This window comes from Macrobrachium nipponense, chromosome 2 (genome assembly GCF_015104395.2).
Source record: "Macrobrachium nipponense isolate FS-2020 chromosome 2, ASM1510439v2, whole genome shotgun sequence".
NCBI classification, from domain to species: Eukaryota; Metazoa; Arthropoda; class Malacostraca; order Decapoda; family Palaemonidae; genus Macrobrachium; species Macrobrachium nipponense.
Genome location: NC_087201.1, coordinates 160,810,446 through 160,825,508, shown reverse-complemented (window position 1 = coordinate 160,825,508; position 15,063 = coordinate 160,810,446). Strand labels below are relative to the sequence as shown.

The 15,063-nt window shown below is 36.9% G+C and overlaps 1 protein-coding gene across 1 annotated transcript in view; it reads left to right on the top strand.

Moving 5' to 3' along the window:
- The window catches only part of LOC135221351 (uncharacterized), a 219,911-nt gene that overhangs the window by 50,234 nt on the left and 154,614 nt on the right, over nucleotides 1-15,063 (top strand). The window contains 6 exon segments of the mRNA XM_064259153.1: nucleotides 4,748-4,863; nucleotides 9,629-9,711; nucleotides 11,979-12,147; nucleotides 14,107-14,235; nucleotides 14,599-14,631; nucleotides 14,782-14,938. Coding sequence (XP_064115223.1) covers nucleotides 4,748-4,863; nucleotides 9,629-9,711; nucleotides 11,979-12,147; nucleotides 14,107-14,235; nucleotides 14,599-14,631; nucleotides 14,782-14,938 — 687 coding nt within the window.

Genomic DNA, 15,063 nt, shown 5'->3' with positions numbered 1-15,063 from the left:
GATCGTTCTCCTCACCAGGTTCGTACAGGGAGAAAGGAATGTCAGAGCCGATCTCCTGAGCAGGAGGAATCAAGTGCTCCCCTCGGAGTGGACTCTGCACTCAGAAGTTTGCCAGGACCTGTGGAGGTTATGGGGCAGACCTCATATCGACCTTTTTGCGACAGCAAAGAACAAGAGAATAGACCTCTACTGCTCCCCGTCTCGGACCCAGGAGCAGTGTCAGTCGATGCTTTCATCCTAGACTGGCGAGGTCTGGACGTCTATGCTTTTCCTCCATTCAAGATTCTGAGTCAAACACTCAGAAAGTTTGCGGCCTCGGAAGCGACAAGGATGACGCTGGTAGCTCCATTCTGGCCGGCCCAAGATTGGTTCACAGAGGTACTGGAATGGCTAGTGGACTTTCCAAGAGCTCTTCCACAAAGAGTAGATCTGCTCAGACAACCCCACTTCGACAGGTATCACAGAAACCTCCCCGCTCTCAATCTGACTGGCTTTCGACTGTCAAAAGTCTTGTCAGAGCGAAGGGGTTTTCAGCTAAGGCAGCGAAGGCTATCGCATCAGCTAGAAGGCCCTCTACCCTTAGTGTCTACCAGTCGAAGTGGGACGTCTTTCGCCGTTGGTGCAGGAACCAGAAGCTTTCCTCTTCCAGTACCTCTGTGACCCAAATCGCAGATTTCCTGGTTTTTCTCAGGGAAAAATGTGGTCTTGCAGTTTCGACCATCAAAGGATATCGGAGCATGTTAGCAGCTGTGTTTAGGCACAGGAATTTAGATATCTCCAACAACAAAGATCTACATGATCTGCTAAGATCTTTTGAAACTTGCAAGAAACCCTCGTCTCAAATTCCGAGCTGGAACCTGGACGTGGTTCTTCGTTTCCTGAGGTCCTCGAAGTTCGAACCTCCCCAGTCATCTTCTTTCAAGGATCTTACGAAGAAGGCTCTGTTTCTTTTGGCTTTAGCATCTGCCAAAAGAGTTAGTGAGCTTCATGCTCTAGAAGGAAGGGTAGGTTTCAAAGGAGATTCCGTGATTTGTTCCTTCCTTCCTTCTTTTCTAGCTAAGAACGAGAACCCCTCAAATCCTTGGCCAAGGAGTTTTGAGGTTCCAGGCTTAGCTCCCCTGGTAGGGGAAGAGCCAGAAAGAACTCTTTGCCCTGTGAGGACTTTAAGATACTACCTCCAGCGGAAGAAGTCTCTTAAGGGCATTAAGGACAGACTTTGGTGCTCTGTTAAGGATCCCAGTAGACCATTGTCTAAAAATGCTTTGTCCTTCTTTATTAGAAGCCTCGTGAAGGAAGCACATTTGGCTTGCGGTGAGGATCACTTCAAGCTTTTGAAAGTCAAGGCTCACGAGGTAAGAGCCATTGCGACGTCCTTGGCTTTCAACAAGAATATGTCACTCCAGAATCTGATGAAAGCAACATTCTGGAGATGCAATTCAGTATTCACGAACCACTACCTTCCTTAGAGACGTCAAGATTACTTACGAGAAGTGCTTCGCGTTAGGCCCGTATGTATCGGCGGATTCGGTGCTGGGGCAGGGAGCTGAAGCATATCCTTTGTAAATTTTTCCCCTATTGTTTGTGTTGTGTTTTTATGGTTGTTTGAAAGAGGATGCGGGTAGGCATCTCTTTCTATTCGTATTGCTAACATTTAGAATGGTTAGGTGATCTGTTTGTGCTAGAGCTCCCTGCATTGGTAGTGGTCAGGCTCTGTCATTTAAGAGGGCGAATCCCCATTGACATGATCCGACTTGGATTCTACTGAGTAAGTGGATATCAAATCCCTTCGGTAGACCCAAAGAGTCTTTTCAGCTGTAGGTCACGCCCTCGCTGTAGCTCTTCAGGCTTTGCAGACTAATAGACAGTAACTATGAAGTCTTCAGCCTTATCAGGTAAGAACCAAGGTTTGTTAGTATCCTACAACAGATGTTGTTTCCCCTTTTTCCTTGTTACCTCTGTCTTTTTCCCTCCACCAAGGGTGTCAATCAGCTAAGTATATATCTGGCAGGAAAGTTCATGTACAAAAATGATATTGTTATTTTACAATAAAGTTTTGTACATACTTACCTGGCAGATATATACGATTGATGGCCCTCCCAGCCTCCCCTCAGGAGACAGGTGGAAGAAAAATTATGACTGGAAAGGGGGATTGGTTCATACACCTGCCACCCAGCGGCGGGTGGGGTAGATCACCTGACCTACCTGTCGCATTTGCCGCGAGTTTTGAATTCTGTCGTGACGTCAGAGACGTAAGCTAAGTATATATCTGCCAGGTAAGTATGTACAAAACTTTATTGTAAAATAACAATATCATGTCTTATTGCTACTGACTTATAAATCGCACCATTTGTTTGAATGGCCAGTCTGTTTGCTTGTTCTTCAGCTGTTTGGATTGCTAGATATTGTAATTACTGTATTCCAATTTTTGGGGTAGCATTAAGCTAGCTCCTCTAGGTTAGGGTCAAGTGTACCTTTTGTATTTCATAGTGTCTTACCTTTCGGTTCACTTAGCTTAATTAACTTTTAACTTTATTTCTATATAGTGTATTAGAGCCCAATTCTCATTATAGGACATCTCTTCTGATGAGTAGCATACTGAGCGTACGTCATCATAGGGGATCACCTCAAAGGATGTCTCTTCTGTTGGAAATGCTCGTTCCTTTGGCTAGATGAGGACATCTAATTCTACAGTGCAGCTACTTTGTTAGTGCACAAGTTAACAGTAGGATATTTAGAATGTACCCCTTGGGTTATCCTGTTGTCTCCTCTGTCCACTTGGAAGACCCCCGTTAGACCTCTTTGCTACACGTTCAACAGGAAGCTAGAGGTCTGCTGTTCTTGGTCCCAGATCTGTTCGCTGGAGCAGAGGACTCCCTTATGCATACTACTGGGAACATTCAGGGAGGTTGGAGGACGTAGTGCCCCACCACTCTCAAAACTCCTGAAGACCCAGGAAAGCTGCCTTCAACTCAAACACATTGATGTGGAGTTATTTGTCCTGTGTGCTCCATGCCCCCGAGGCCAGGAGCTCTTCGAGATGAACACTCCAACCTTCGGAGGAGGTGTCCGAGAACAGGAGCAGATCTGGAGGAGGCGTCTGAGAACATGAGCTTATCCGGAGGGGGTGAATGAAGAGGAACTTCCATTGTCAGGTTCCAAAGGCTTACGATGACCCTCATAGCTCCTTGTTGCCCCAAGCTGAGTGGCCAAGAGAGATTCCACCTTAGGACAACCTTCTCCACCGGTCTCATGTGGAGAGATACCGCCAATTGGTAGAATCTTTATCTTTTCATGTCTGGAGTCTTTTCAGTATCTCTTTTGAGCGAGAGATCTTTCTTGTGGAGGAATGGAGATCTAATAACTACTCTCAAGCTCTTCTACTGCTGTGGCTCTGAAAGCCTGCAAAATCCCCAAAATGGCAAAATGGGGATGTTATAGTTACTTTCACTTCTCATCTTTGTATCAGCAGGTGGAATTGAGTGTACAAATGTTCTTTGAAAACCTAACTGATGATTTCTCTCTCCCTCCTGGGGGGGTGAGGGTGTATGGCTGTCAGCCTCCCTGCACTAAATCTCTTTTTTGGGAGGTATAAACTTGGACACACCACCATCATGTAGCAGCAGAACTGAAAGCTATGCCAAACACCAACTTGCCTTTATCAATTAGCACACGTTTGGGTGTTGTGCCCTTAGTGCCTGATGTTATTTTAACTGATGGTTCTCTTAGTGAGCATGGCACACAATCTCCAATGTCTGATGTTGTCCTTCAAGGTAGCACATGTTTGTTCAAATGATGTACAGGCTCCAGCTTATGATGTTATCTGTAAGATAGCTCATTTAGCATGCATGATGCAAGCATTCCGGTTTGTAACGATTCTTCAGGAAGTACACTTTCCGCTATTTTTTCTCCTGTTTTTGGCACTTTGGATTCTTTGCAAAGAGTGAAAAATTTATAGCACTTTCCATATTAGGGCTTGCCATAGAGTATTTTTAAAAATTATAGCTCCTCCAAGGAGACATGAGCATTATCCTTTGCTAGGTCTCTTAACTCATCTTGTGCATTACATACTAGCCAGGTGAAGCACCTTGGGACTCCAAACATGATGCCTAAAGCAGCTGTTGTAAGTCCTTGAAGCACTTGTCATTAGATGGTTGGCAGGCACAGTATTGCAAGGCTTTCCTGGACACCTGTCCTCATGCTTCATGTTTCCTTTCAGTGACTGCAGACTCTGTACCATTATATATACCAATGTTTTGCTTGCAACCTAGTCTTTCTACTTCGTTTTTACGGAGGTTGCTTTCTAACCTTGTTTGATTTCAGTCTTCCACTCATCCTGAGGTACATGACTTAGCTCTGGAGGCTTTGAACGACTTTGCCATCCCACCTAAATTGACATTCTGGCAATATTTCATTAATGAGTGTGGAAAAAAACTTTATTTTGTAAAGCAAGATTTAAATTACGAACCCATTAATCCTAGAGTAAGTACCCACCTCCCTTCTGTTACTATTGCTTTTTAGAAATGTTTCACTCACAGTGTAGTAGAGGTTTTTCAGTCTTTACTAATACAAGGATGTTATGACGTGTTTCCATGTCTGAGGAAATAGGCAGTTTATACTACAACATATGATTACAGTGATGGATTTGTGTGAAAAGACTTGTTTGCAATGATAAATATTTAGGTGTTACAGAGTCTATCTCCATTGCCATGAACTTTTTAAAGATTTTTATGATTTTTTTTTTCTCCAGTCCCTGTAGAAATACCTAATGGAACTCAGATGATTCTTGACCCTGACACGCAGGCATTCAATGATGATTTTGACTTGGAATATATTGATGAAAACACGGAGGTTGTACAAGATGAGGTTAGTGTGATGGTCATTTTTTTTATCATTTTAATTTTTCAGTTATGCCTGTAAAGATTTCATGGTAGTACTGTACAGTGAGGTGCATTTGTAATTGTTAGTAGTATTATTGTTAATTTTTTATGTCAAATCATGATAATTGAGTGTTAATTATCTGAAATTTACAGTGTACTTTTTCCTTTTACTTAATTAAGAAGTTTTCTAATGAAATGCTAATTCATAACTTGTTCCTATGTCATGGGATGTTTATTATGGTATCTTCGTGTACCCATGGAACAGACAAACTTCTAATCTTACTTATCCCTTAGTTCACAGATAGAGCATAAAATCCAAGAAATGAATCATAAGCTGATTCTGCTCTTAAGTGAAACCTCTAGTCACAGGGGAACATCTCTATAATACATGCTTCTTTGTTCACATAATACTCTTCTTATTGAAGATGAAGTAATAACTGTTACTGTTTTCTCTTCACACATTGTCAAAATACTGACTTTCATTTGTAGCCTCTTATAGGCCTGGCCTTAAGGATTTGGTCTTGATAGGAGAAAATAAAAGCAACAGTGTTTAAGTTTGGTAGCTAGGTAGAAAAACAGCAAAGGGTTCATATGAAAACTTATAAGCCAAAGCATTACAGCCAGGAACAAAGAGATGCTGCAAAGAATCTGAAGTGCTGCCAGGCAGAGCACTTTTGGTGTTACCTTATATGCTTTCTTTTGTCGGTATGTGCTTCTTATGTCATTTCAGTTTGCATAGTAGTTGTCAGTTATTTTTTTACCCAGAATTATTGTGTTGTTACAGGTGCAAATAATTTACTACTGTATTTCAGCTATACTGCCTTGTCAAGGTTTGAGTCATCAGTTATTGTAAGTCTTGAATTGTGTGGTAAATATCCCCACTAGAGGAAGCCTCTTTAAGACAAGAAATATTGCTGTAATAGCTTGGTACCATGAAGCCATTTACTTTATTCACTTCATTTCTGTAATTTTATATTGCAGTTTTGTATATGGTGATTGGATATACAAACAATATATTGACAGTCCTCAGTGGAATTACTGTGTGGAAATATGTACTGTATTGTCCAAAGTTTCTTACAAAGCACACAGTAACTGTCATCTCCTATGGGGAGGGCATAAGTAAATGGGTTTTGATGTATAGATCTTAAAAATTAAATAAATATATTGCATCCTTTGTAATTTTCTTTATATTTTGGACTCATTTAGTATCTTAAGGGGGCCGGCCGGAACCCCTATATATGGTGGTATAGGGCGAAAAATGCAAAGTCATGAAAAAATTCATGGAGCTTCATATGGCAATTGAGAATACGTATACGAAATATTTCGTCAAAATTTTTTCCTCTTACTTTCGTAGTTTTCAGGGTAATTAGTAAACATAACTCAATAAGCCTAAAACATTCATCCGTACAAGAAAATGCAATATTTCTTCTGTTATCGTAAATTTTGATAATTATTGGCAAAGAAATTGTGAGAAATGGCATCTGTAGAGATTCCGTGGCTCGCAGAAGCGAGTTACGAGTATCTGGTTCAATCATGAATCAGTTGGACCATAGACTTCAAGTAGATTACACATTCGAGTTTCACCTCGTGACATTCGCTTGCTTTTACGTATGTTTATGTATGTTTCGGCAAGAAGTTCATCATGCCAATGAGGAAAAGACAAGGAAAACATCTCGCTAACATACAGACGAAGAAAAATCGCTCAAGTATTATTACAGAATATCATAATATACGCGTAGTTAGTTAAGAGAGAGGGGAGGGTTGCCTAGTAACGCCCCCTTCTTGCCTGACAGCACACGTCACACTGTGCCCAAGGCTACGATCTTTGAGCAAAGAGATCTTCATTTATGATAAATAAAATAGTTTTGGTTTTTTAATACCCAAAATGGAATATGAAATTCATAATAATCATGATTTATTAAATTGTCTTCGTAAAAAGAGAGTACACCTTCGAGTTTCACCTCTGACATTCTCTTGCATTTACGTTTGTTTATCTTTGTTTCGGCAAGAATGTCATCATGCCAAAGAGGAAAATACAAGGAAAACATCTCGCTAACATACAGAAGAAAATTCGCTGTAATAAGCCGAGTTAGTGAAGGGGAGAGAGGGGGTTACGTAGGAAGGAGTGCCCCATCTTGCCTCAAGCAGTGCCCCAGGCTACGATATATGAGCAATGGGATCATCATTTATGATTAAATTATGATAAATAAAATAGTTTTGGTTTATTAATACACAAAAAAGAAATAGACATTCATAATAATCATTATTTATTAACATTGTCTTTATAGAAATACGAAGGAAAACTTTGAACGCCCGTATCTCAAAACTATACTTATTGACCTTCAAAATCTATCTCCTCACTTAGTTTTAAAGCTATAACATTGGAATTTGGTATATAACTCAGAAAGACATTATAGAACAATCAAATAGAGCCCTTTTTTCCAATTTTTGTTTCGTCTTTTTTTTTATAAATTTTTTTCTCGTGATTTATAGGGATTATTTTTTTACCATATTGAAAAATTCATATCTAGCAAAAAAAATGACTTTTAGAAAAAAAGCTCTCCATTTGATTGGAGGTCGACATCAGGTCTATATATGGTAGTAATCCCAGGTCTTAATATTAAATATCAAGGGAGGAGATAGAATTTGAAAAATGGCTATTTTCGGGATAAATTGCCCTGGCGTCACAAAACCGGAGGTCAGAGGCGAAAATCATATGCGGTTTGGAGATGTCCCAAGTCACTTTATTAAGTGGTATGAATGTCAAAGTCCTGTCGTTAAAAAACGGCATTAGCCGGGCGGCCCCCTTAACCCTCTTACACCGATTGGACGTATTATACGTCGAGATAAATTGTCTGTCGGGTGCCGATTGGACGTATCGTACGTCGACATAGAAAAGTTTTTTAAAAATTCGCGGAAAAATACTTATAGGCCTACCAGGCAAAAACTTTTGAATCACGCGCCTTGGGGGATGCTGGGAGCTCACAGATCAAGGCGTTGTTTTGTTTACAATCTTTACGCAGGCGCGCAAACGCGAATTTCTTTCTTATCGCACTAAAAAGTATCAGTGACACACCTCAGAAATTATTTTGTCACTTTGACATAATTTTTGCACCATTTTAAATTAGCCATTACATGGAGTATTATATATGAAAATGTGCGCAATTTCATGTAGAATACAACAAAAAAATACTCATGACTGTAGCTGTCAGTTTTGAAATATTTTCATATAAATAACGATAAGTGCCAAAATTTCAACCTTCGGTCAACTTTGACTACCGAAATGGTCGAAAAACGCAATTGTAAGCTAAATCTCTTATATTCTAGTAATATTCAATCATTTACCTTCATTTTGCAACAAATTGGAAGTCTCTAGCACAATATTTCAATTTATGGTGAATTTATAAAAAAATAAAAATTTTCCTTATGTCCGCGGGGTAACTCTTCCGAAAAAAATCAGAAATTTTTTCGTGCGATTGTCGTAATGTTTGCACCATTTTAAATTAGCTGTTACATAAAGTTTTATATATGACAATATGTGCAATTTAATGTAGAATACATCTAAAAATGATTGAAGGTTGTAGCTTTTTTCATTTTTGAAATATTTGCATATAAATCACGATAAATAGAAAAAAAACCACGTTCGGTCAACTTTGATTCTACCAAAATAGTCAAAAAATGCAATTGTAAGCTAAAAGTCTTACAGTCTAGTAATATCCAGTCATTTATCTTCATTTTGAAGCAAATTCAAAGTCTCTAGCACAATATTTAGATTTATGGTGAATTTAAAAAAAAAACTTTCCTTCCCTCTGCGCTCGGATTCTCCGCCGCAAATCTCCGAAATGCGTACGTCGCATTCTCGTAATATTTGCTCCGTTTCATATTAGGCGTTTAATAGAGTTTTATATATGAAATTGTGCGCAATTTCATGTAGAATACCACAAAAAATAATTGAATGTTGTAGCTTTTCTCATTTTTGAAATATTTGCATAAAAAAAAATATAAAAAAATCGACATTTGGTCAACTTTAACTCGTCCGAAATGGTCGAAAACTGCAATTGTAAGCTAAAACTCTTACAGTATAGTAATATTCAATCATTTATCTTCATTTTGAAACAAATTGAAAGTCTCTAGAACAATATTTAGATTTATGGTGAATTTTTGAAAAAAACATTTTTACGTCTGCACGTTACGAATTCATGCATCATTTTGTGATAATATTTTGTGTGTGTTGCGTTGATAATTTTATAATGTGTTATATACTAAAATGATCACAATTTAGTGTACAATACAACAAAAAAAAATTAACTTAGCTTTAACCGTTTTGCTCACAGAGCGATTTGAATACAAATATATGAAATTTTGTTTATGCCCTATCATATATTGCATTATTTATATATGATAATGATATTTTTTTCATTTCTGATGGTTACATACTAAACTTCAGGCAATGACAAATAAAGGAGCCAAAAATGAACGCTTAATCTTGAAAACTAAGCGCGCTGTGATTTTTTAAAAAATATATTTTTTCCGCTTTCGCGCTCACTCCGAGAACCCCCCGGCATACGGGAGACAATTTTTATTATACCCCTTCGGCGTAAGAGGGTTAAGATCATTGTTCATATTGGTCTTAGGTATATTTGGACTAGATCTAAAAAATTTATTTTTCTCTAGATTTTATTGCTATTATGTGGATTGACTTTAATTGCAAAAGGTAGTGGCTGTTTAAAAATGTCTTATATTTCTAACAGCCATGGAGGTCAGCAAACAAAAAAAAGATAGTTGATTTTGATGACGACCTTGATGAATCTGTAACTTTGGCATCAGGTGCACAGTAAGTATTATGTTATTTCTTTTATTTCCCTGATTTTATACAAATGATATCAAATTTTTGTAAGATGCTTGGTAATAAAGTAGGCATTCAGAAAGTATATGTCTTGAAATATTTGACAAGTTAGTTACTTTGATTACTTTAATGAGTTAGTGATTTATTGGTATTAATAATTTTAATATAACCCCAGTGTCAATTCAGCAGAGCACTGAATAGCTAGTTTCAGATAATTGTTGTGATAGTATTGATTTTTTTTTAAAGAGCTAACTTTATTAGATGGTCAAGTGAAGATTTAGTTTTTAAGACCTTTAATTTGTTTATTTGTGTCATTAGAGCAGGAAGCCTGTGTGTATGTGTGAAAGGTGATAAGCTCACAATATCACTTTTGAGTTGTTTACTGTGTTCCAAAATGTAGTTGTGAAGAGGGGATAGAATGGATTAAGGGGTTGTGCTAAAGATGAAAATGGAAAATATAAGTTATCCTGTAACTGAAGTGCAGTTGGTATTCCAAATTGTTACATTGAACCTCTCATTTGTCCTAGCCATACCAGACATGAGAGATTGACCTCTATCAGAAGGGATAAAAGAAAGCATTCCAAAAAATGTGAACAGTTGTTAAAGGCAACTGCTTACTGTATTAGATGTACGTATTGTCAAAGTAGGATTTACAAAAGAAATTTGCTGTAAGTTACTGTTTAATAAAAATTTATGTTGGATATAAATAGAGGACCATTGAAGTGATCATTTGGCCTTTCAAAAGGAGTATTTGGTCTTGATTAAGTCACCTGGGTGGACTTTGTGGAATTGCCGCTGTATCTTTGTTTATACAGGGCACAAGATGCTTCCTTGGCCTTGAAATGCTACACTAAATAAAGGAACTTCTGTTTGCATACAATACAAGTTATATTTGTGATGTGCCAGGATTGTACAAAGAATTGTGAAGTTCTTTCCATGCTTCAGAGCCTGCTGCTTAGCAATAAATGTAGAGCTGGAATCAGCAGCATGATTGTCTGAGCTTGGACAATGTAAGATGTAATGAAAGAGTAGCATGATAACTCATGGTAATATATTGCAGTTATTTTATTCTTGATCTTTTCAGCTTCTTTTCTGACATACAAAAATGCAACTGATTTCTAGTTTGTTATTAGATTAGAATACGTATATGCCTAATAAGAAAATGTTTCCACTTACACAATGCCTCATCATTGACATTCAACTAATTTTTGGTCAATGAATGCTTGTATTTGGCTTGGTAAAGCTATGATATGTAGCATGGTCTGGCATGTTCATTTCAACAATGACGAAAGAGAAAGCATGTTTCTCAGAGCTGGTAGGTTGGGTATTCGATTATTATGCTAATAGCTTCCATGAACTAATCAACTTGATTTTCTGACATACTGTGGCCTCAGTAGTACGTATATGCCAACGTATCACAATACCTGTAGCTTCTTTTATCATTCCACCGGTAACTTTGAAAAGCAGCTACTCCGTAAAGGCCATCTATAATGCTGGAAGGCAGATACTCCAAACTGATGAAATCCTCCATATAGTTTGAAAGTAGTGTAGGGTTTGTCTTTTGCTTTTATTGGAATTTGACGGTAAGCACTTTACAGGTTGAGTGTATTCAATTCTTAACAAGCAATTGTGCTCACCAATTCATGAATATTCGGTAGAGGATATGTTTCAAGCAATGTGAAGTGCTTGATTGTTTGGTAGTAAGCAATCACCTTATCGTCATTGTGAATTTCACCATGGGGGTGACATGCATGGCTCTAATTCCTTATGCTAATGGTTGAGAGACCTCTGAAATCATTGAACAGTCTTCAGATTGCAAATGATGTTCATGCCAGTTAAACTACTTCCAAGAGAAATTGAGGTCCATCAACTTGTTTTGTCACAATATTGATTTTTAAGGCATCACATCAAAGTATGATGTCAGTGCAAAGGTTTCCAGGTATAATAAATCTTGTATTTTTTTTATTTAATATAAATAGTTTGGAGCATTCATACTGCATATGCAAGTGTGGTCATTTCAGGTATGTGTTCATATACAGTAGGATTACCTGCAAATGATCTACTAAGGCATTTATTTTATTTGGATCTTGATCTGCAACCAAAGTTAGGAAGTTTGATAGTCTTGTGCTAGTGGTGTTACTGCTACTCTGCATTTGTTGCAGTGAGAATTTTTTTAAACAATCAAGTTTTCGGTAATTTACCATGTTTCGGTTAAAAATACATGTTGATGAGATTTTTTTGCATCATTTTTACAGGAGAATGCATAATAACCAGCCCAAAAAAGCATACATTAGTAGCACACAACAGTCTTACAAGAAGAGCCCAGAGAGCACCAAGGGTCATTTCCACGGCAATGTTAGAAACGATGGAGCTACAGGAGAATTCAGTGGCATGAACTATGCACACACAAAGGAAATGTTAAAGGTATTTATGATTTATTGGTCATTGATTGATTGTGCCATCCATTTAATTTCCTCTGTCAAGTTAATAATCCAAGGTCTCCTATATGACCGTCAATAGGAAACATTATGTATTCCATTTCAAGTTTCATGGACAATATGATATTGCACCAAGGTTCATATAATTTTAGCCAGGTAGTCTTGTTTTGAGCAAAATTCTTTTTAATGATCTTAGCACTGTAATACAGTGTTGTACTGGGCTTTCATTTAGAACTAAGATTAGAATTAGTAATTATTATTATAAAGGATTAGTTTATCCAGACCTCTGAGCTTAATACAGGCTGTTCTTGGGCTGGTTTAGAATTAGTCATAAGTAGCTCATAAGACAGTTGTGTGATGTGCAGTCATAAAGACTGAAAAGCACGCATGATTTTAGACACTTTAATGTGTTCCTTAGGCAACCTTACCTTCACCCTTTGAAAAAGCAGTGTAAAATTTGTTACTGTAGAGATTTCAAGTTTTGTTGCATTCATGCAACTAAAAAAGAATTCATAGATACATTTTCACCCTCAGTTAGGATGGATAGCAAATTACTGATCTCTGAGAGTACCTGATATATGTTTCCACCCCACCATTATATAAAAAAAGAAAGAACGAAAATAAATCCAATAAAGTATTAAGATATAAACATCACTCACAGAATTATTGATTTTAATGCTCATACATTCTATGTTCACATGCTTTTGCGTTAGCTGTAACAAAATAAGGAAAAGATTGGTTTTTAACATGCAAAAGTGATGATATTTCAAATTATTAGACTGTTAGTTCTTGATAGGGCAATGTTCCTTCATGAGATTCGAAAAAACTTTCATAGTTTCATTACTGGAAATTTTATTTTTTAGACTGGTATTGTTAAGTACTAAAAACTTCTGGCTTCTAACTTTTTCTGAATTCCAGTAGGCCTATATTTCCTGATAGGCAGAAAATGAATAAATAACAGTATGTTTATAATATGCTTCTTCTTCTTCTTCTTCTTCTTCTTCTTCTTCTTCTTCTTCTTCTTCTTCTTCTGTCATTATTGCTTGGAGATTAATAATTAAATCTAGGCCTAGTCACACTCATTACTCTTATAGGCCTAACAATACAAGCTGACATTTCACAACAAAACCTTGTAAGGTAATAGAAATTCTATTTCTTTTACAAGTCATCTTTAATATAGGTTTAGTGAAAAGAGGGATGAGAATAATAATTTCTTTACTTTCTCTTGCATGATTTATTTTGATAATTGGTAAGCACAAAGTGAGGTGTTGACTTGAGCAACAATGACTGAACACTTGGTTTTCCTTCCAACTGAGGGCAAGTAATTCATTTTTCATGATGAATAGTATTCAAAATGATTTTCATTATTACAAAATTTATTTTACATTAAATATAATTAATGAATTATACATCTAAGCTTCTTATCCAGTTAAATTGAAGAGAAAAAGAACTTAAGCAATAGAAAATCCTGCATAATGCATAGTTCTAGTGTTGAACAAGATGTTTTGGGGCATACAGGCAATTTTTTTTTTAATTCTTAATAAAACAAGGAAAATGCCTTAGCCATCAGATCATGTTATGAATGGTATGTTAAGGATTTTGTCCCCATATATTTGTAGCTCATGTTTGACTGATAGATAGTAATTTTAATATTTTCCTTGCCTGTTGCATATTTCCATAGTATGTACTTCCCCATTACCACAAGGGATTTGGAAATTGTTTGACATTTTATTTTTCATTGTCTCATCTCAGTTGCTTAGTACAAATCTAGAGGTCCACTGTGTGCATTACATTTCCTTTGTACCTTTCGCCCTGTGCAATTTTAAGATTTTGTCAAGGGGCCAGAAATTGTTGGCCTCTCATGGACTGTGGTGCCCCTTGGTAGACAATATAATGGGAGAGTATACAGTGGATTATGTGTTTTAATAATGATAAATCCTTACAGGTATTCCACCAAGTCTTTGGTTTACAGCGTTTTAGAGAAAATCAGAAGGAAGTTATCAATGCTGCCCTTCTAGGAAAAGACTGTTTTGTTTTGATGCCAACAGGTGGTGGGAAAAGCTTGTGCTACCAGGTAAGGCTATCCCGAGTCATGTCAGTTAAAGCATTTAGGTTGTATTTTAAATATTTTAGGTTAAAATTTCATAGCACTGGGCAAATTTTTTGGTATATATGTAAGTGAACAATTGACTGTCACAACTCTCTTGGTTGTGGAAAGGAAATGAAATTGGATGCCCAGTCGTGGATACGAGAATATGAAGTTTAGAAGTCAGTAACAACCTTATTGTTAATCAAATTAAGGGCAGCTTCAGTTAAGGTGAACAAGTACATCAGTTGTATGTAAACTCAGATGTTTTATTTGGATTAAGTAAAATTTCTGTTTAAAATTGTACCTCACAGTTACCATTCTCTTAATGGCAATATTGTTATCATTCAGTTACCAGCATGTTTGAATGATGGTGTTTGCATTGTAATATCACCTCCTCAGATCACTGATACTTGACCAAGTACAAAAGTTGACATCTCTTGATGTAAGTAGAATTTTGTTTTTAGGTTATGAAATTAATTAAGATGAAATATTGTAGCAATTATGTTAACCACTTGCTTGTGAATATAACAGTTTTTGCAGTCATTACCTGTGACTGACTTCAGAAGTTTGGCCTTATTTTTCCCTGTGATAAAATTAACTTTCCAGATTCCTGCTGGACATGTGTCTGGAGATGTTACACAAAGGGAAGAGAATCTTATATATGCAGAGCTGACAAAGAGAGAACCAGGTATTGCAAATTGTTTTATTCTTATTGTTGGCAACTTTTTCGCATCTGTGATTTTTTCCCTTGAATTTTATTGTTAGTTTGACCCCCCTATTACTTCCCTTTGTCAACAAATAGTGCTGTGTTTA